The 22,215-nt window shown below is 42.6% G+C and overlaps 2 protein-coding genes across 5 annotated transcripts in view; one reads left to right on the top strand and one right to left on the bottom strand.

The window, feature by feature from the left end:
* Positions 1 to 22,215, bottom strand: part of FBXL20 (F-box and leucine rich repeat protein 20) — an 83,093-nt gene continuing 60,878 nt past the window's right edge. For 3 of the 4 annotated variants that reach the window (XM_088656279.1, XM_035136440.3, XM_035136443.3), the window contains 10 exons: positions 20,880 to 20,948; positions 20,175 to 20,270; positions 19,151 to 19,277; positions 16,959 to 17,033; positions 8,761 to 8,891; positions 7,736 to 7,796; positions 6,617 to 6,661; positions 5,144 to 5,200; positions 3,022 to 3,234; positions 1 to 2,027 (listed from right to left, as the gene is read on the bottom strand). In XM_088656279.1, the coding sequence (XP_088512405.1) occupies positions 1,920 to 2,027; positions 3,022 to 3,234; positions 5,144 to 5,200; positions 6,617 to 6,661; positions 7,736 to 7,796; positions 8,761 to 8,891; positions 16,959 to 17,033; positions 19,151 to 19,277; positions 20,175 to 20,270; positions 20,880 to 20,948 (982 nt within the window). In that variant the 3' untranslated portion in view covers positions 1 to 1,919. Of the gene's footprint in view, positions 2,028 to 3,021; positions 3,235 to 5,143; positions 5,201 to 6,616; positions 6,662 to 7,735; positions 7,797 to 8,760; positions 8,892 to 16,958; positions 17,034 to 19,150; positions 19,278 to 20,174; positions 20,271 to 20,879; positions 20,949 to 21,492; positions 21,543 to 22,215 lie in introns of those variants that run through there. The other variant, XM_088656280.1, reaches the window with a different exon arrangement.
* Positions 9,194 to 12,583, top strand: LOC148683837 (uncharacterized). The gene has a single exon (XM_088656277.1). The coding sequence runs from the start codon at positions 9,498 to 9,500 to the stop codon at positions 11,907 to 11,909; it is 2,412 nt and encodes an 803-aa protein (XP_088512403.1). The 5' UTR covers positions 9,194 to 9,497; the 3' UTR covers positions 11,910 to 12,583.

The following is a 22,215-nucleotide window of genomic DNA, read 5'->3' as shown; positions in this document are numbered from 1 at the left end:
AACAAAACAACCCCCCCCCCAATCTTCTACTCTACGGGCTTAGACAATCGAGCTTTTGAATCCAACCAAAGTGCAGTGGGAAAGTTGTTTTACAAGCCATGCGTTGGACAGTCAGAAGCCAGCACAGTTGAAAACAAAGCAGTAGATCAGAAGTGGACTGGCAACAGGCTAATTAAAAAACAAAACAAAACCAACCACTCATTAACAAATGTGGATGTGCTCACAAGCAGAGCAAAGGATTGTACGTCAGCAAGGAAGCCAGATTCCTCAGGACAGAATTCTCATTATGAAGGGTTCCCCTGTGCTTTCTGTACAACAGCCAAATCGGCAGGTGCTATTAAGAAAAATTGTGTTTGGGAACTGTTAAGGCAGGAAGGGCAACTTGTGATAGGAAGGGCAACAGGCAACCAAAATGCTGGAATCATTCAAACTGGAGGAAACTGATCTGGTGCTGTGCCTCTGCCCACAAGACCTTTAAAAACCCACCCATAAATAAAAATAGCTACCCAACCTGGCCCCGCAAGACATCAAAAAATGGCTCCGGTGCTTTTGAAGAAACAAAACATACAGTTATTTAATGCTGAAGTGGAGGAATCTGGCCAACTTCCCTATCAGGGTGGTAACTGATTTGTAGGGGAAAACACAATGGTGCCAAGAACCTCACACCAAATAAAGGAGGATTTTCAGAGGTGGTTCTAATGATACCATTGCATTACTATGGCAAATTAATAGGGCAAACACAGGATGCTATCAGCCCCACTCGGACTGCGTTATGGGTTAAAAGAACCTAGAGAAGAATCTCTATAGAAGCAATTTTGCTTTCAGAACTTCATCCCATTTCACAGCTGTGATTTCAAAGCTTGCCCTAGCCTCCTGGTGGTAAAATACGCCTTTTAAAAAGGAAAATAGCTTAACATATATTTTATGTTCAGTCATTTCATACAATCTCAGAATGGTTTTTTAAAATAAATAAAAAAAACCCGAAAATCCTGGAGATACTGAAGAAGGAAGAGGGAGGGGAAAAAACCAAAAGAAAATTAATCAGACCTGACGTTACAGATTTCTAGCTTTATCGTCACAACAATCTAGGAAGCCTCTGAGCCAAATGCTATGGAAACACGGAAGAGAAACCGCTGAACCTTCAACATGAGCATGCTCAGTGGATGTGCCGGCACAGAAAACGAGGAAGTACAGAAGCGCAGGAATCAATGTCTCACAATGGCTGCTGTTTCAACATTCCCTAACACAAGGGTGATGATTTTTAAAAAGTAAAAAATATAACCATGGGCTTTTAAAGGTTTTACGTTTTTCTCCTCTCTGGACAGTGGGGTGTTGAAGATTCAGCGTCTTATTTTGTTCCCTTCCTTGGTTATCACCGCTGCTTCCACACTTGCATTGAAGGGTTTGTCCAGTTTGCTGTTTCCAATGTCAAAAGAACAACCCTCTCCCTTCCCGCCCTCCCCAAGCAACAGCAGTTCTTCAGATGTGCGTGATGATCCCCTACCTCCCCACTTTCTCTCCCACCCACCTCCCCATGATTTCTTCTGAGCATGCCCAGTAGGAATGGTTCATAATAATACCAATCCACCTACAAGAGAAAAAAAGGGAGAGAGAGAGAGAGAAGGAGCCCACTGATCCAGCTCCTAAACTCCAAGGTCCTTCAGTTTGCTGGAACAAGTAGGTGTGAGTGGGTGTATATACTGCAGTGTGTGTGTGTTTCTGTGTGTGGCTTATGGGGCAAAATGGGGAAGAAACTTCTGCGACCAGCTCCCCCTGCTTTGCTTTCTTTTCGAAAGGCCCTTGCGAGAGACCACCGGCATCACTTTTGTCGTGTGGAGATACTGGTGTCCACTGTTACTTCTAGAAGGGTAATTTAAATACTCAGTTTTTGTTTTGCACAAGGTAGATTGGCTCCCGCGTCATAGGATGATGCAACATCTGCAGAAGCGCTGTCTGCTGCCCCCCACAGATGGTGGTGGGGTCACGGGTGCGAAGTAGGCGTGGACTTTAATATTGGGTAAGTGGGTCTGAAAAGACAAACACATATATTTCCCCATTCAGAAAAAAAAATCAGAAAGATGGGGGAGAGCATGGGTTGCACACAGAAGGACGCTGGGCCCATGAGTTGCAAAGCAGATCTCTGTAAGGAACAGGGAGGCACTTCAGGGAAGGTGTTGGTTTTTCCTCATTCTTCCCACCCTTTCCCCACCCTGTAACTGGCATATCAACATTTGCCAGTTTTCTTCCTAGCCCGCCACTGAAGGGAACCCCTTAATTCTATATAGGCTTCTAACATATTGTAGATTTGTGGGGCTCACTTAGGAAAACACAGGTGGCTGCCAAGAACTGAAAAATTCCCTGAACTCTGCATCCCGTTTTAAGTAGGCTCATCGTTGATCTGCCTCTTCCTATTCCAGTCCAACAACAGGCTGAGTATATCGTGTGCGCCCCCACCCCACTACACCAGAAAGAAATGTATCATTTCTACGCCCAGGAAAAACCAAATTTCTTAGCTTAAATATTAGGAATGTCTGATTATATTTGTGGGTTTAGGCAAGGAGTTTTAAAGGAGCACAGAAGCTGCAACTCTAGACCTGCTCAGTCTGGCCACTGGTAAGAGTGGATACTAAAGTTGAGGGTGCACAGGAACTGAGCAAAGTGGCTCGGAAAAGAGGCTACATATTGTGAGAGACAGACTAGGCCTTCTCTAACGTGGGGAATTTCCGGGTTGAAAGTTCCCAGTTGTCAATGGGCCTCCAGGAGAACCCTGCAGATAATTCCCACAATGACACCACAGAGGGCTATGTGTGAAGTTCTTTCTCACTCCCCTCAAAACAAACTTAAGACTTTGATCTACTAAGCAGCATGTCCTTAGTCTTAGCAGGGGGTAGGGAGGTGGTGCAGATTTAACATAAAACCCCACTGGGCTTCCCTGGCATCATCTTCTGAAAGGAGTCAAACGGGCCCAGGAACTAGCAAAGCGTGCACTTGTGCCTACTTAAATAAATGCCTTTTTTTTACCCTGAGTCTCTTGATTCCAGCCCGTGAAATCTGTTGACAGTCGTACAACTCTATCCTCTCCAGGCTGTGGCAGCTCTTGAGGTGCTCCAAGGAGGCGTCTGTAATCAAAGGGCAGTTGTCCAGCTCAATCACCTCCAGGCGGTCATGGGCGCAGGCACCGTTGCCCAGGTGGCGAATCCCATCGTCAGTGATCAGCTCACAGTGCGATAAACTCTGCCGCCACAAAGGGAACAAAGGGAAAGCAAAGGAGAAAGAAGCAGGCAGCATTTGCAAAGGTGTTATTATGAGGTCATTTCAAGATGGTGGAGCTACGCCAGCCTGGCAGCGCAGAACTTGATATATGCCTAAGTTATCTTCAGCTGCAGAAATTCTCCAGCAACATCTGTGACTGTTGGACCACAGTATTCCAAACCTCGGCCTACGGATTTGTTGGATTCATGGATGCTCTCCTCATCGGACGAGCCCCCAACCCCAGAGACCTATGATGCGCCATGCTGCTAGGAAGAGCTTCCCCTTCTCTCCGAATCCCTGCTTCCTCAGCCCTCTCCATTGCCTACTGCAGAGGTGGGGAACCTTTTCCACCCTGTGGGGCCACGTTCTCTGCTGAGGAACCTTCTGAGGGCCACATGGCAGTGGAGGGCGGGGCCAGAGGCAAAAGTGGGAGGAGCAATGGATGTAAATGTTACCTTTGTACGGTAGGCTAGTTTCTACACAAACTCACACACTCCTCTTTATCCTCCATCCAGACAAGCAAGAGGCATTATTATACTTCAGTGACACATTTTAGTCAGGCAAAAACACTTAGGGTGCAAAAGCAAGGCCAGTGAGGTGTGTAGTCTAGGGAGAGTCACAAGAGCCTGACAGAAAGGTCTGGAGGGCCACATCTGGCCCCCAGGCACAAGGTTTCCCCCGGCCTACTGATTCTCCAAGCCACTCCAAGCTCACTTGCTTTGTGCTGTGTGTGTATTCTGTAGTTAGTTCTCTTCTAAACCCCCGACATACTTGCTATGCCTTCATTTAGCATTCGCCTTTCCCTTCACTTATTTATATATCTAATCCATGTTATTTGTATTGTAATAATGAAAAGTGTTTAATTAGTGGTCAAGGCACCCCAAATTATCTCATGAAACCTTGCAACAATCCTATTATTATGTACCGGTATCTATATTGCAGATAGAGAGGGACAGAAGCCAAGAGGTGGTGGTTTAGCTCAGGGTCACCTAGCAATTCCATAGCTGAGGCAGTGTTTTTTTTATCATTATTGATTAACTAAAATTTAATACAGTGTCCACAAGAAAAAGAATAATAAACATAGTGTTAAATTCATAGCGTCATTTTACATAATCTTAAAACATTAATGGTCAATGTAGGCTCTCCGCATACATGTTTGCAAAATTAGTGGAAAACGTTTGCTATCTATTTCCCTTGCATATGAAAAGAAGGGGCAGGTGGGTTTCATTAAAGGTGTCTCTCTTTACAACACTTTTTGTGACCCTCCTAAGCCCAGTTAGTTGCTCTGAAATAGCCACATCTCAGATACTGTTGAACCATGTCTCAAGGGTTTAGCCGAAGCAGTATTTGAGATCAAGAAACTTTCTGGCTTGTATATCTTAGCTACCATGCTAGACCAGCTCTAAAAGCTGGGCTGTCTTGTTGACAAAGCTGCTGTCCTGTTCACAGATCCATTATGCCAATGACAGGCAAGAAGGTAGAACACTCAGGAGTTGCTTCTTAAACAAGCTGTTGCTTTCTTAATCACACTCACAACTTTGAGCTTTTTTAATGACCCAAAAATTCTGCAGCTGAGAGAAAAGCACTCAATTTGAAACTCTGGCTCTACCACATGGTTTTGGGCAAGTCATTCTCAGTTCTTTTTTCCTATCCAGATACATAAAGCTTAAACAACAGATGACCTACCTCAAAGAACTTTGCATACGAGCACATTATTTAGGGGTTCATGCATTTCAATACGCTGAACCACACATCTTATTTTCCTTTCCGACTTGGCAATACGCTGAACTACACATCTCATTTTCCTTTCCGACTTGGCAAATAATATAGAAATACAGTTAACAACATGGTTAAAATCCATGATTGGGGGGGGGGACCCTTGAAGACTCACCAAAACCTGAAGCCGTGGACAATGTATGGAGAGCTGGATTAATGTGCTGTCTGTTATCTGAAAGAGATCAAAAGATACACACGTGAAGCTGAAAGGGTTTCAGAAGATATTGCCTTGCCTATCTTGTAGTAGTACTTGGTCAGGACTAACAGCAGAATAATGTCAAAGCTTGAGGTAGGCCTTCCAGATAAAGGCACATGGCTGCTGGGCGAGTCAACTGTCTTCAGAAGGCTCCTGGAGTTTTAAAATCCCTAATATAGACATCCCCTCTCTCATCAAGTACATAGAGAAGTTCTCAAACTGTGGTCTGCAAGCTGCATTCATGAGGCCTGCAGTAAAATTGTATCTGTGCCTGACCCTGCACTTCATTGATTTTTATTTTTTTTCTGATGGAGAGCAAAGCTGTTTTGACCAGGGATGGACTTTCAAATCAGCAAACAAGAACCTGGGGTCCCTGCAGGGCCTCTGATTTCCATGATACTGTGCCAGTTCGCATTGGGATACTGGCACTGAAGAAAAAATTATATTTTTACTTTTCTTCATATTTAATTCAGAAGCACATCTATCACATTAGAAATGAAAGCCTACAGTTATTAAAACATGAGCTGTGTGCGTGCTTTGGTTCACAGAACCAAACAAGTTCATTAAGTGATCCACCGAGACCTTCAGCAATTTTCAAGTAGTCTGAGAAAACAGAAGTTTGAGAATTGCTAGGCTGGATGTTATGGGAGCCATATGGCTACTGCAAAAAGCAGCACCTCTGCACTGCCTCTTCCTCTCTCCTGTGACGATATGCAGTAAGCGAGGTCATTGCACTCCAAGTCCCCCTCTTCTTGCATGCAACAGGCAATGAAGTAGAGCAGAGAAACCTTTAGTACAATGAAGCCCTATGGTACTTTAAAAAAATTATTACTGGGCAGAGAGAAGGTGGCGGAGCTAGAGCAGCTGCCACTCATCTTACAGCAATATTTTGTCCCACAAGATTTTATTTCAAACTAAGGGGCTGTTTTCATCTAAGCACTACTATGAGTAAACCTGTTGAAATTAATGAACCTTAAGTTAGCCTTATAAATTAATTTCAATAGGTCTACTATGAGTGAGATTAGAATTCAATACCACTCTAAGTGGATAGGATTAGTGAGACTATATACTACTATGTCTCAATATTACGGCGATAGGAAGTTCAAGAACATCTTTTCCTTTGGGGTGGGGGAATGAGTGACCAAGACCCTCACCAAAGCATTCTTGTGAAAATGCTTCCATGCAGGGATGGATCTCTCTTTCCGAGCACACAAAGAGGAAAAGCACAACTCACAAAACACTTCCTGCTTGTTGGAATGTGGACAAACAATCTCAAGTAAAGGCTTCTCTTAACAAATTATGGCATTCTCTGAGTCATGGTCAACATCCATGACATCCTGCACATGCATGCACCCCCACCCCTAAGAAATGGGATGAAGATATTTCATATACCTGAACGCACTCCTCCAGGTCCATTTTTTCAAGCTCATGACAATTCTGGGGAGAATCAAAAACAAAGCAAAACACACACAAAATTAAGCATTTGTGGTTTTTTTTTTTAAGCATGTATTGATTCTTCCTTCTGAACGCAAGGTAAGATGGCTATAGGCTAGTCCCATTTACTTCAATGGGATCACTCCAATGTAAGCTGCTGGAGAAATGAGGCCAACAGGTGTCTTAAAAAGAAACATTCTTTCCACAATCAGAGACTGCAAGAAGATCCAACTGCATTACGGTGCTGCCCTTAGTGCTGGCCACTCTGGAGCAAGTTTTGCTTGGTAGAGAAAGTGTACCGTATTATCTTCCCCTCTCCCTGATTTGGCTCCAAAGCAACCCCAACTCTGTAGTTAAGAACATATTATGCAGCTATGGAAATTGTCTTATTTAAATGGCTTATTCTGCTCCCATCAACTAGATTTCTCAACGTAGTCAGACCAGTTCCATCGATGGGATTTCTCTGGGGAGAGTCACAATAATCTCTGCATTTGAGGTCTAGAACAGGGATGGGGACCCTCAGCCCTACAAATGTTGTTGGACCACAACTCACATCATCCCTGACCGTTGATCCTGCTGGCTGGAGCTGGTGTGATTCCCCACCCATAAACTCAATGCTTCATGATCTGTCCTTCCAATGAGCACAGTGAGATGCTACCATATTGCAAAAGTCTGAAGAGGTGTGTGCTTTCAGACATCAGTCCTGCCAGGTTCTGGTGCTTGTTGAACCTCCATTTCCATGGCTGTTCAATCCAGACCTTGGCTTCTATCCTCGCCCTTAGGCTCTCTCAGGGACACAAACTGGATATGGCAGTGGCAGTTACATATTTCTTTTCACATGCCCATCCCCATTCACTTATACAGCCTTATACAGGGTGTGCAGAAAAGGGCGCCAAATCAACACATCACCTCCTCTTAGTTCATTGCTCAAACCACTCTTCTCTTTTCCCAGCTTGCTTATGGTATTGAGCCAGGTATGGCATGGGGCAGGGGTGTTCAGCACCTGTCTTCTACAAGTAAGACACCACTCACTGCTTTTAGTCTATGAACAAGAAAACAAAAGCATCAGATGCTTACCCGAGCCAGCGTGGTAAACCCCACATCAGTGAGCTGAGAACACCGAGCCACTTCCAATATTCTGCACAGAAAATAAAATACAGCAAATTAAGCACTTGTGCTTTTCAGAAATCCATTTCTGAAATCTCACAAACTTGGTGCCTGTGGAGAAGCAACCCCAAGACCACCAAAGTAGTTGAGGATCTTTCACTTGATGGGCTCACTCTATAGATCAGCAATCCTAACAACATAATACATCTTAAATCCCCCAAGCTACACATTTCCCCGTTTTTAAGATTCTTACACTTCCCATAATCGCTCCTTATATAGACAGTTTTTTTCCTGTTCTCTTTTTCTGCTTGCCTGCCTGTCATATTTGACAAAACTCCTCCAGCTCATCCTTATTTACTCTAAACCCTGAACCCATCAAACCCTTGCAATCTCACTTTCTGATGATCAATGTCGCACAACTTTGTGGGAGTTAAATTGCTTGAAGCCCATCCCTATTGTCCTCTTGACCTAGCTCTGGGAAGGGAAGCTAGGTTTATTAACAGTATTTTAGGCAACCTACGGCCATTAGTCTAATTTCAAAAGCTTTCTGTAAGCAATCAGTTCAGACCTTTGGGAAGAGTGATCTGTCCTTTTCCAGGCAGCCTGCTGGGCAGGGAGGAAGAAAGTGGGGGGTTTCCTCCTCTACTTTTTGCTCTGACTCCACACACTATTTCAGCTTGGTCCATAGTGAGCATGTGGCCCATGAGGGATTTTGGCCCTTAACAGAAAAATGTTTGCTTGCCCCTGTTTTAATTGTGGCACGTTTCATTCTGGGCAATGACATTTTTCACTGCCTTGAACCTATGAGACAGATTGTAAGTATAAACAAATGAATTTCCTTTTCTATGGCCCATCCCCTTCCACATAATATGTCAACCCCTTTCTGTGAGCTTTTGATTCCCCTCATGTTACCCATTCTTACCCAGCATGCACCCCATGTTCAGATGCTAACCTTGTATCCTCTCATGCAGTCCTCTAACCCAAAGCCTACTTACCTAAGCCTTGGACAGTTTTGCCCTAAAGCATTCAAGATGGCGTCGGTGATGTTGGAACAGCCAGAGGCGCACAGAGACTGTAACTTGTGGCACCCTCTACATATTGTAATGAGGCCATCGTCTGTTATTTGCTAGAGAAGGAGAGAAGGGAATCAAAGTCATTTGCAATGTGCGACAAGGTTTTGGTCTGTTTCATCTGGTGCATGAAACCCACAGGTGAAAGCAAACTATTGTTTAATGTGAAAGAGCAGCATGATGGACCCACTGCTCATAAAATTCCCGCAGCATGCTGTGGACAAAACAATCTGCATGTTTGTCATGTTGTCCAAACCCAGGCTAAAGGTTGGTTTTTTAGATCTAAGATGGCGGAGTATCAACATCCTCCCTTCTGACCTCCGTACTTTACTGGTTTGTTTTTAAGTTTTTTACTGTTTTATACCGTGTTTATATTTTATTTTCGTTTTATTCTTATCTACTTAATTTAGCTCAGTTTTAAGTTTTAAGTTTTAGTCATAGGTTTTAAGGAATTAAAGTACAGCAGGGAGTTGTTTAAAGTCTTCCTGACCTTCACTTGGGGGAGCGTCTGGGCCTCAGCGTTTTTTAAAAGAAGAAACCTTTCAAGTTGTGACTGCTCTTATCGTTATCTCCCTGCATTTACTCCCTGCTCCACCATTCTACTAACCAAGCAAATGAACTGAAGCGAGACTTTTACCAACCTGATTTTTACCAAATAAATAATGGTGACGACCCGGAGTGGCTGTAAAACCTCGGGCCTTCCTCGGAGTGATATAAGACCTCTCTCTAAAAGAGCTACTCTAAAGGAAGCACAAACAAAAATCACTCGGCCCTATAAGAATAGGGGCAAAGTGGAGCTGATTGAGAATCAGCAGAAAATTGAAACTTCCCCCCTCTGCACCGAGTCCTCTGCCAGCCACAACGAAGGGCCGGCAGTGCAGAGAGAGGATTGTGCGGAGGAATGCCACAACAATGGGCCGATAAAGCTCAAAATAAATTCAAATATAACTGGTACAGACACCGAAGTACTCCCGAAACAGAGACTTAAACCCCTAGCTTCTCCTGAACCATCCCAAGACCGAGAAGTGGAGGAACTGATGTTAAATCAAATTGCAGAGCTGTCTTCGGGGAACTCTAAAACATCAAAAGATTCTTGCTTCCAATCCCCTGAGACAAATGGTGAGGATTTATCCGTTATCAAATGGCTTGTGCTTTTAACTGAGGATATTGAACATATAAAATCCTACCTGGGCACCTGTACAAAAATCCTCACTATAATGATGGACACTTGTAAAATCCTCTGCAGGGAACCTGGCGGAGTGACTGCAGAATTGGAAAGTAACAACAACTTCCCTCCTACCACCTGCAAAAATAGATCATCAAGGAATGTAAAGAGATCCAGCAGGGCTATCGCCTTGAAAAGGAGGCCCATAAGTGCAAAAAAGAGCAAAAATGTTAAAAATTTCAAGGCAGTGCGCTACAAAAAAATGGATTTTAAAAAGCTCTTTAAACTCCTCAAGAGTTCCCCAATAACCGGGATCAGTGGGAACACCAAGAAACTTCCTGCCAGGAAGCCTTCTAAGCAAGAACTTTCTATAAACCCTTGCCCTGATGCTGCATTGGAATGCTTGGAACCCCTAACGCCTACCCCAACACCTAACTCCAAGGAAGACCTTTTGATTCAAGATCCATGGTCTCACGTTTTATCTGCAGATAAGACCAATCCCTCTAAGAAGAGGAACCTGACAAATAATAACTGGAATCTGGTGCTGTACCGAAACAAGCTCGTTCTATCAAATTATCCTAAACCCCCAGGATTCCTGTCACAAGAAGAGCGTAAAGCCCATCTATTGAACTTTCTAAAGCTCTATATGCCAGGTATCCTTAATAACTCTACTGACTTGGCCCAAGTGGAATATCTATACTTCGACGGATTCCTTGCCAGAGCGGTGGTCTCATTTTATGACGGGAGACTGGCAAAACTGGTGTACAAATGTAGAGAACACCTGAAGACAAGTGGTGTAAGAATCTCAAGGTACTTTAAAAATGAAGCACCCCCAATTCCACTTATTCCCCATACTGTAATTTTGCCAAAAACTCTCCAACATAAGATTGACCAACATGTTCTAATTGATATAAACTCTGTGGATGACATCCTTAATAACCCTACTGGTCTGGCAGCCAAGGACCCTCAAAAGTTGGACTCCCTTGGGCCCACGTATGCGGTGAATCAGGGAACCGTCCTTGACAGCTTTGAAAATAACTTACTTCATTCTTATAGTGCTCTCCCACAAGAAGCTCAGAAAGAAATACTCCATAAAATGGACACTCTCCGCCTTTGCCTGACAAAAGTGATGAAGGAACAGCTGAGACTACCTAAACAAAACATGCCTGACTGTGTTTCAGATTCTGCCCCATTCTTATACCACCAAGAGCTGGACTTGTGGGTTGGGAAGGCACCCACCCCTTCCAGCCAACAGGTTGTTGCTGAGATGAACCCACTCTTCCATAATCTGGAGGCGAAAACCTCTCCACCAGACTCATGCACCACGCAACCCCCCTCTGAGGCAAATATGGCCACAACATCTGCCTGGGATAAAATGAGAGAACTTAATGAGGCCGAATTGGGCTCTCCATATAAAGTGCCCTATATGAGTGCGCTTACTTGCAACTTTATTAACCCACTCTCTTCCAACGTGAGCAAGCTGAATACATCCATAGATATCATCGAACTGGTAACAGAACCAGCTGAACCAGCTCAACAAATGAGAGACGACCCTATTTTATTCTCAGCCCCGAAGAGTGATCTGGTTGAAGACCCAACGGGTCGTATTAACAAAATTACTCAAACAATTAATGAAAATCCAACTAGTGGCACTACTTCTGTTGACTTAATTTCTCTCTCCCTAAGTAATACCCCTCTAATTCTACCATCTGGCTCTGAAGAGCCAACTATTTTAGGCCTAAAACCTGCCTCTAGTGAGACGAGTGGCTTGATTTTACAGTCAAACCATCCCAGTAAATCTAAACGATTGGGATGTATAACACGATTGCCACCTTCTCAAAGAAAAATAACTGAATTTTTTGAAGCTGAAATTCCCCCGAACTCAGAATCCCATTCCCACTCGATTTGACTACCTAACGACCAACCTAGTCACCCTCTGATGTCATTTCTATGCTGGAATATTGCGGGATGGAGGGGGAAGAAACTTGATCCAGACTTCTTAAAATTTGTTAACTTATTCCAAGTAATTCTTTTACAAGAAACTTGGGAAGAGGAGGTGATTGATATAAACGGATATGATATTATTTTACTTCCAGCTTGTCCCTCTCTTAAAGGTGGACGCCCCAGAGGAGGTTTGGCGATAGCCATTTCCCTCAAATTGCAAGCAAAACTTACACTTGTGAAATCACTCCCTCCTTACGCGATCACAGGCTTGATTTCAGGAGGGAAATTTGAATTACTGGTAACAAATGTTTATTTCCCCCCTGGGGGGCAAGCAGCGGACCTCCACTCCAAATGGGAAGCACTTGAAGAACATCTAGCTTTCTGCTATACTAAGTATCCGAATACCTCATCAGTCTTGGGAGGTGATTTCAATGCTCGTACAGCTGCAAACTGGGAAGCGTTAGGCAAGGCCAAATGGTGGGTCCCCCCTGATCACCAGAACTTGGACCTATCCCCCCACGTACAAAGAAAATCGAAAGATAATAGGGTCAATGAAGCAGGCACCCTCCTTTATCAGCTGATTTTACGTATGAATTTAATAATTTTAAACGGGAACTGTCCCCCGGATATTCCGGGTGATTTTACTCATTTGAGCACACATACAAATAGTGTTCTTGATTATTTTATTGTCTCCAGAGATTTATTCCCAAATTGTTCTTATTTTAAAGTAGAAAACGTTCAAATGAGCGACCATCTTCCCTTGAGTGCCAAGCTTTCCCTAGACTGGCAGCCAGTCAAGTCTAGGCACCCCATATATATGGGAATAAATGCTGCAGAACAAGTGAGAGGAACAAAATGGTCTGTAAGTCAAGCCCAGAAATATACGGAATTTTTCCAACAAGAGATAGTTCAAACCCATGCTGTTTTAGATTTAGATCTGTATGGGTATGAACAAATTATTAATTCATTCTCTCTGCTTACGGAAGATCTTATGTCCTTTTTTACAGTACCAGCTATTCAGGTAAATTGGGCCCATTTTAAGACTGGTGCCCCCTGGTTTAACTTACATTGCAAACAAGCTAGACAGCATCTTTGTGCCATTTACAAAGAATATAAATCTTCTGGTGCTTTAGTATTACCTAGAAATTACCAACAAGCAAAAATAGCATATAAGGAAGCTCAGAGAATGGCTAAACAAGAGTGGCAACAAAATCGCTGGCAGGCACTCATAGTCGCCTCTAGCTCACGTAGTTCACGGCAATTTTGGCAATTGGTTAATAGAAGATCAAAGAGGTACCCCCTAACAATTATTCCTGCCCCAGTCTGGGAATCCTTCCTTAGGAAATATTTTGCATCAACAGAACCCAATACCAACGCTCTTGATGATGTATTTGAGCATCTCCCCATTTGGTCCCCTATTGATCCTGACGAAATCTTGGATCTAATTTCTAAACTTAAAATTGGCAAAGCCCCCGGGCCAGATTTGGTTCCAGTGGAAGCCATAAAACTACATTCTGACTGGTGGGCAAAAATCTTGGCTGTCACCTTCGATGCCATTAATGCAACTGGAAGGGTACCAAAAATATGGAAGGATGCTATAATAATTCCAATATATAAAAAAGGCTCCCCAGATGATCCGGAGAATTACAGGAATATTAGCCTATTGTCAATAATTGGAAAGATATACGCACATTTTCTGTTGAGTAGACTTACTCAATGGGCTGAAGAAAAGAAACTGATAGGCCCTGAGCAAGCAGGATTCAGACCGAACCAGTCAACAACGGACCATGTTTTAGTTTTGCACCATCTAGCCCGAAAATATTCTTCTTCAAACCAAGGCCAACTCTGTGCGGCCTTTATCGACCTTAAGGCTGCATTTGACAGCATCCCCAGAAGGTTACTCTGGGAAAAGTTGGTTCGATGGGGAATTGACAGACGACTTCTGTGGCTAATAATTCAGCTGCATGAGGGGTCGGCTGCTAGGGTGAGAATAACCCCAGCCGGCGATCTGACAAACTCTGTGCCCATCAACAGAGGAGTCCGTCAAGGTTGTATCCTAGCTCCTTTTCTTTTCAATTTATTTATTAGTGACATGAGGATACCATTGGCTGAATCTGAGACAACTATTCATGCCCCCCGTCTTGCAAACTATCGATGCCCATTACTACTCTATGCTGATGATGCAGTAATTTTGTCATTTTCAAGAATTGGCCTCAGGAGAGCACTTAAAATATTTGTTTCATACTGTAAAACCAATTCCCTTACTATAAATCAATCTAAATCAAAAGTACTAATCTTCTCAAAAAGTCGAAAATCCTATAAGTGGCAATTAGATGGAAAACCTATTGAACAGGTTTATAAATTTCAATATTTGGGAGTTTTTCTCCAATACAATCTGGGTTGGAAGGCGCATATTGCATATATTTCAAATAAGGCTAAAGCCCTTTCTTTTGCGCTTCTGCGCTTTTTCTTTTCCGATGGGGCTCTTCATGTGCCATCCGCCCTGAAGGTATTTAAAGCCAAAGTGATCGCGACACTGGCATATGCTGTCCCTTTATGGGGGACCGCAGTAAATTTGATGCCATTGGAGGTAATTCAAAACCAATTCCTAAGACGGCTGTTAAAACTCCCTCAGTGCGTTAGCAATGCGGCTATTCGCTTAGAATTAAAAACTACATCTTTAGAAAATACTCTTTGGAGGCGCAGCCTTTGCTATTGGTTGTCCTTATGGCATAGGCTCCCGAATCTGTACCTGATTCAATGTCTTTGGAGGGATGATTTTCCCAGCCCATGGGCAAGAGAGATCCATTCTAAAGTAGTGACCTATGGATTGTCCCCATCAGAACTATTAAAACTGGACCTAGCCACGGCTAAAAGAACCCTCATTCAAAAACTTGAGGAGATTGACCTCCAACAAAACACCATTCTGGGTAGTGGCACTTGCTCACCACTAAATCTTGGCATAGTGCCTTCCCAGCAGATACCATCTTATTTGACTTCCTTGTCTGTAGCGGTCCACAGATACGCCTTTATTAAGGCAAGATTTAATGCCTTTCCTTCCAATGTTATGAACAATAGATTTTCCAAAGGTCAGATTTCAGCTGTGTGTGTATGTGATAATAGATCTATTGAATCCTTACAACATATACTATTTTGCTGCCCACTGCATTCAGTTTCTAGGACCAGATTTTTGTTCCCTTTATTATCGGAAACCTCGGGTGACTCCTTGGAAACACAGTTAACACATTTACTGCAAGATTCTGATCCGAGTAGGTCCCTTTTTGTTGCCAGGTTTCTGATTACAGTCTTAGCTTATAAGAGGAAAAATGGATTACTTTATGATTATTGATCTCGCTTATATAATACTGATTTATAGTGATAATCTGATATTTTAAGTGCTGTATTGCTCTTATTTTAATGGAATCTAGAAATTTATGATTTTAGATATGTATTTTAATTTTATTAATTTTATTTTGTCATATTTGCTTTGTTGTACAATGTATATTGGTATTGAATATGGGCCTATGGCCGTAATAAACTATCTATCTATCTAAGGTTGGTTTCCACCAAACAACAACAACAACAACTGTTATTATTATTTATACCCCACCCATCTGGCTGGGTTTACAGAATATTAAAATAATCTATTAAATCTTAAACACTTCCCTAAACAGGGCTGCCTTCGGCAGACAAGCAGTCAGTCAAGAACAATTTTTGGTACTGCTTATTACTTTGCTGGGTGTAAATCAACCATGAACCAGGGTTCAGAACAGGATAAGCCAAACACTGGCACATTTTGTCCACAACGGGGCAGCAAAGGTTGTGGGGGAGGAGCGCAATAGGAACCACAATGGTGCTTGTTCCCATTAAACCACAGTTTGTTTTAAACTTTGGTTTGATATGACATTTGAACTGGGCTCCAGGGGTGGGAGAACCCTTCTGAGTCCTAAGATTACATGTTAAGTATTATTTCGTAAACTCATTTTAGCAACTATCACATGAAAAAAACAGGATGCCAACTACACACAGGCTCTCAAAATCTGTTCCTTTTTTGGGCTCAACATTCCATTTTTGGCACCACCACAAAATGGTACAGGATATTTTCTCGCAGGACAAAAATGTACTTCCTCTTCCAACTTTTTAAAAATACACACACACACACAAAAGTTAAATACGGAGACAAGAAAGCATTCCAACCCAACCAAAAGAATCTTTTCCAGCTTGCCCTGCAAACAAAATTTGAAACGCCTCCTGGCCAAGGGTGAACTCAGACCAGATAGATTTGTCACATTAAATGCTAACATTAGGAGAGTTCTTTACTATATCCAGAAGGTATCCATTGTATGGTCTAGGGTGGTGATATGGTTGCCAACTTGAGATTTTAAAAATATCCAGTCAGTGAGTAGAGTTGGCAAGCTCCTAGTGATCTGAGGGTGGAGTCCAGTGGATTTTGTAAGGCCAGAGGCCAGAGCAGAGTGATCAAGGTGCCCTCAATATGTTGTTGGACTGTAACTTCAAGCATGCTGGTAGGGCATGAGACTCTTAAATGGAGAGAGCTCTCTTCCAATATCCTTTATTTCACCCACAGGAACTATACAGGGGAATATCTCGGTTTTAGGAAGCCTTCAGTGGCTTTGGGGCACCATGGAAATTCTAATAACGTCTGTATGCCTAGTATACTAGGGGCATTGAATGTCTTGCTTAACATGATTGGAAGCAAAGGGTCAAGAATGGCTATAGGCACAGAGATGCAAGCGACTACAAACACTTGCCCATCCCCTCAGCTACTGACGATTTTTATAGCCAGATTTTAACACACATTCCCATCCACCACAGAGCTGGGATTTTGCCCCTGTGAAATAAGATGAACATCAAGCTACCAGGATTGCAACTACTCCAAACCAACAGGGAGAGGCATTTCTCGGGGGTGTGAGTGTCACTCTGCATAGTTCATGGCCTCTGCATGTTAAGAAAAACAGGAGCGAATTGGGTTTTGTGTGAACCAATTACTTACCAAGCAGGTCTGCAAATTCAAAGTCACCAGTTCAGGACAGTGTGCCCCAATGTATTTGAGAGCTTCATCCTCCAACTAGAACAAAAGTGTAATGGGAGGGAGGGAGGGAGGGAGGGAGGGAGGGAGGGAGGGAGGGAGGGAGGGAGGGAGGGAGGGAGGGAGGGAAGCAACTTGTTAAAGAGTCAGAGTGAAATCATATTTTGGGTTTTCTTTTTCAGGAGAAAAATTACTGAACAGATTTTCTTTTTTAAGTCTCAGTTTTTATTTTAAAAAGAAAGGGCTGGTTTCTCCCTCTCAATGACAGCTAAGAGCCCATATGGGTCTCTGGTGTCTCGTGTCGCCATGGGACCCACGGCATCTAATAGGCTTTCAAAGCTTGGTTTCAGCAGAAACTCTCAGCATCAAGGTTGCCATGAAGGAGGGAAGAACAAGAGAAATGTTGCATTTCCGCAAGGCCTCTCCCTACCCCATTCTATACTCCCATGAGTACTACACCTTTGTGGCATCATAGCCCCAGAATTTCTTTGGCTGGGTTCTCAAAATACTTGGCTTCATTATGGAGGTGTTTGAAAATCTCATAGTGTAACCACATGGTTCTAGAATCAGAGTTTCTGAATTTTATGGACTTAAGTGCCTTTAATAATAAGAAATTTTTAATATTTAAACTTTGTCCATCTGGCCGGCTTTCCCCAGCAACTCTGGGCGGCTTACAGTACATATAAAAACATAGTAAAATGTCAAGCATAACAACTTGTTGGTTTCACATGAGCATGCTTTGTTTAAAAGAGAAAAAGAGGCTCTTTTGTTAAAGCAAAAAAAGAGAGGCAACATCCAAGTTATTTCTGCTACTAAAGATGCTACGGATGTCCTTGAATCACGGAGAACAGATGGCAAAACAACTGATAACAAGTGCCTTGTTTCCATCAATATTCTTTCCTTAGCACTCCATAAAAAAGGGGAAAGGCTCAAGCTATTTTTAAAAAAAGAAATATGCACTATAAAATTATGGCTGCATTTGCTAAACCTCTCCACTATAGCTTCTTTCTTTTAATCATATCGGTGCAAATATAAACTGAACATCCTTTATCCATGTGGATGCCGATACAGATGTGGATGTATATCTCCTGATGTGCCCTGAAGCTCCCGGATGCATATTTGATGCGGATGAACATCCTCAATCAAGAGGCAACAAGCGGTAACATGTGGTTAGCTGCCCACAACTAAACCTGGATTGGGGGCCTAGAAACATGTATTATGCTACTCTATTACAATTCCAAGCTGCTCTAACAGATCCACAAAAATGTTTGCAAAAATACAGTACAAGGAAAACTGAAACCATGACAGTGAAAAGCTCCTGTCTTGCAACTGCCTTGTGCCACAGCTGCTTTATTATTTTGCCTGGGATTACTAACAAGGTTGGGATTTTTCCTTTCCCTGTATGAGGTGCCACAACTAAGTCATGTGGCCCATCTCAAAGAACTGAAATTCTTTGAGATGGGCAAAGCACACAGAGCAATGGCCCTCAACTAGTTGAACCAGGTCCTGCCCAAAGCTGAGATCAGGGGCCATCCTGCCCAGAACAGGATTCAACACACAGCCTGATTTCCAATTCAGTTATCCAACTTGCTATTTTTACTTTTTAAGCAATTTCTAATTTCAAGACAAAACTTGGAGCATATTTGGATAAAGGGTAGGATTGCGGAGTGTGTTTCAGAATTTCAAATAAAGTGGACGCAAGAAATGATCAGCTTTTCACTAAAGATGCCCAGGTTTTTGTTTTGTTTTTTCAAAAAAGGTTGGCTTGGATGCCTTGGTTCTCTTCTAGTCCAACACCTTTTAAAATGACAAATATCCTAGAACAGAAGTAACCAAAAGTTCCTATACTTAAAAGCCGCATGCCAAGAACTGCACGAAGTACAGTGTGTCTGTTCTACTTCCTTTGTTCAAAAGTAATTTCATAGATTTCCTCCCTTCTTCCCTATCCTCAGAGAAACTCGTGTAGTGCAAATTGCCATTCTACCTCTTTTGGATAGGGTAAAATAAATAAAAGAATAAATAAAATTTGTTCTCCCTCTTGCTTTCTATGTCACAATGTATGACCCACACTCAACTTCATTCTGCTCCAAGTTAAAACAAAATGCACTTCAAACTCAAGGTTTCTTGAAGCTGCTGTGTCCTCACTGGAGACATACCTGCGTGCAGCCTTTAAGAAACAGAGCTTTGAGTCCACCGCAGCCTCTCACCAAAGCTTGGATGCCATCTTTTGTCACTTGGTCACACCATGATATATTGAGCTGCTCCAGTAGAGGGCATCCCTCGCTTGAGAGGTGAGAAGGGGGCAGAGGGGAAAGGCAGGCAGAGATGTTAACTCTTAAGGGTAAAAAATTCTTGCTTTGGAACCAAGGGAAATTCACCCCTTGTTTGCCAGTAATAATACACTAAACTCTGCTCCCTGCCGCAGCTTCAAGGATGACCACCAACTGAAAACTATGACAGGAATTGGTTAGAGCATGGTGCTGATAACGCCATGCTTGCAGGTTCAATCGCCATATAGGACAGTTGCATATTCCTCCATGCAGGGGACTGGATTAGATGACCCCCAGGGTCCTTTCCAGCTCTATGATTCTACAAATAATGGAGTGGGGGGTGGCGATAGAAGCCATGTGGCAATACTGCAAGGAGAAAGGGAATGGGCATGTTTGTATATCATGCACAAGGGCTACTATATCAAAAGGACCTAAACAGGGCAGGGGCTGAGAAGGCACGGACAGCAATGCCACAGCGGGTCTCACATCTGAATCAATGGCAAGGAAAGACCATTCTATTTCTTGGATGTCAGCCTTCTGTGGCATCCCTGGTCCACGACTAATTGGGAAGCTCATCTCTGGGCCATGACTAATTGGGAAGCTCATCCCTGGTCCACGACTAATTGGGAAGCTCATTCTTTTCCTCTGACTCTGACCCTATGGGACCAGAAAACAGCCCAAGGTTGTACTGATTGTCATCTTATGCCCAGCCTTCCTAGAATGCCCCAAGTCAGACTAAGAAAGAACAAGGTGTGCCTCTACCCCACCCATCCACCCCTGTTCCAATTCTGGTCAGCTGCTATACCATTGACACCATGAGCTGGCCCAGAGCATGGTAAAATGAAGCAGGGGATTCCATCACAAAGAAATGTGATATTTTTACATCAGGATGGATAAGAGCTACACTCACCTCAGTGCTTTGAGGGACAGGTTGGTTATTGAAGTGCAGGAAGCTAGATCAAGATGTCGGAGTTTGGAGCAGAACTTACTAAGGCTAGTACATGTCCTGGAAGAGAATAGGACACACATAGGTTCATTGCTCAGTCTTTTATTTTTTTAAGTAGAAGAAGTTTAGTGATCATGTGCTTATATCAGAATGGGTTCCTCATTTTCATTGTAGTTGACTGAAATCTATTTGTTTAAAAGCACACTTAAGATTCTCAATATTCTTCTTAATTTGGATTTTTCTTTTTAACTACATATCATTATTAAGACGACACAATGTTCTACAGTTTATATTAAAATTTTATATATATATATTTGGGTGTAGTAAATGAGAGAGATCAGATGCTCAGCACATCTGGCCCAGCCTAACCATGTGCCCTCCAAGCTTAGCCTCTGATCCCTTGGCTGTCTGATATACGCACAGGGGACCACTGCAGGTTTGGTGCAGGTGATGCAAAGGTAAGGAAGGGCTTGCTGCGCACCAGATGTCGCCCCCTACAGTGGGACAGGGGTCCCTTGACAATTTCCCCTTTCTATCTACCCATTCACAATAAGAACGAATATACTCTGACAGCATTCAAGCAATAAAACGCGCGACCAAGAAAATGGGGGAAAGTGATTAAAAAGAGCTAAAGAAATACCACGGAGAGCTGAAATAAATGCCACTTACGCATCTGTAATCTTGGTGCAGCCATTCAAGTTCAGCACTTCAATATTTCTGCAGTTCTGTGCGAATATCCTTTGTGACAGAAAAAAGTACAGTGCTTTTCAGACTTTTAATGACATAAATTTTAAATCAGTGGCACCTGACATTTAAAAGGTCTGACACACTGAGGGGCAAATAATGCAGATTTGGGGTTGGTTGGGTTTTTTTAAGTAATACTTTGAGAATATTTAGGGACGATATCCAGTTTAAAAAGAAAAAAAAGAAAACACCATTCACAATCTATTTCATGTGCTGGCTGTGGTCAAGATGGTAATGTACATGTGGATCTCCCACTGCCAACTACAGAAGACAAGGCTCTACATACATACATACCATCCATGTACACTAGCTGTAGCCTATAGGTGTGCAAGTGCCAGGCAGGTAAGTACATGCACTAGCTCCCCTTGCTAGATCTCCAAACTGCTTTCTAACATTGCCTGGAAGAAGGTCCAGCATAAAGAGAAACCCCAGCGCACACATGTTAAATGTTGGACTGGGACTGGGAGACCAGGATTCAAATCCCCGTTCAGCTACGATGCTCATTGGGTGACCATGGGCCAGTCACTGTCCAGCCTACCTCACAGGGTTCTCGAGAGAATTGAGGGAAGCCATAAAAACTGGCCTGAGCGCCTAGGAGGAAGAGATGAAAACCTAACTGTTAACAACAAGAACACCTCCTCCTCTCTGAGCACTAGGAGGAGAGAAAGATTAACTGTTTTATAGCTGTGCTGCCAACATTCTGCTCTCTTTCCTTGAAGGAGAATCTTTGCTGCCACCATGCAATGTACCAGAAAAAGTGCAATGCACATAGCCCGCATTTCATTTCCCCCCCTCCATAATATTTCTTTATTTTTTCAATTCAGCAACAATTTTGTAAACATTTTCTATACATCACATAGAAAGAAACAAAAAATAGAAAGAAAGAAAGAAAATAATGTGAAAAAAGAAAAAAAACACACACAAAAACACTAACAATAAAAAAGATAATATATAAATAATTGAATAAATAAACCTCTGGACTTCCTGTTACCTCCAGCAGCTTGCCTTTTGTTCTTTCAATGTCAAATGTATGTACAATCAATGCTGTTTCTACTTTTGGTATCTTTTCACATTCTAATTCTTTAAGTCTCCAAGTATCTATTAAATCAACCTATATCATTAACAGTTCACTCAAACGCTATCATAGTGATTTTATCTTCCGTATATTTTTTAACATATTTCTTGTATCTATCCCATCTTTTAACAAATTCTTCCTTAACTTTTCCTCTCAAACTATTTGTTAGTTGTGCCATTTCGGACA

Source organism: Zootoca vivipara, chromosome 12, assembly GCF_965207765.1.
Source record: "Zootoca vivipara chromosome 12, rZooViv2.hap1.1, whole genome shotgun sequence".
Taxonomy (NCBI): Eukaryota; Metazoa; Chordata; class Lepidosauria; order Squamata; family Lacertidae; genus Zootoca; species Zootoca vivipara.
This window is presented reverse-complemented; position numbering and strand designations above follow the sequence as displayed.

Coding starts and splice junctions, on each gene's coding strand:
- LOC148683837 (XM_088656277.1), top strand. CDS start 9,498: ATGGTGACGACCCGGAGTGGCTGTAAAACCTCGGGCCTTCCTCGGAGT.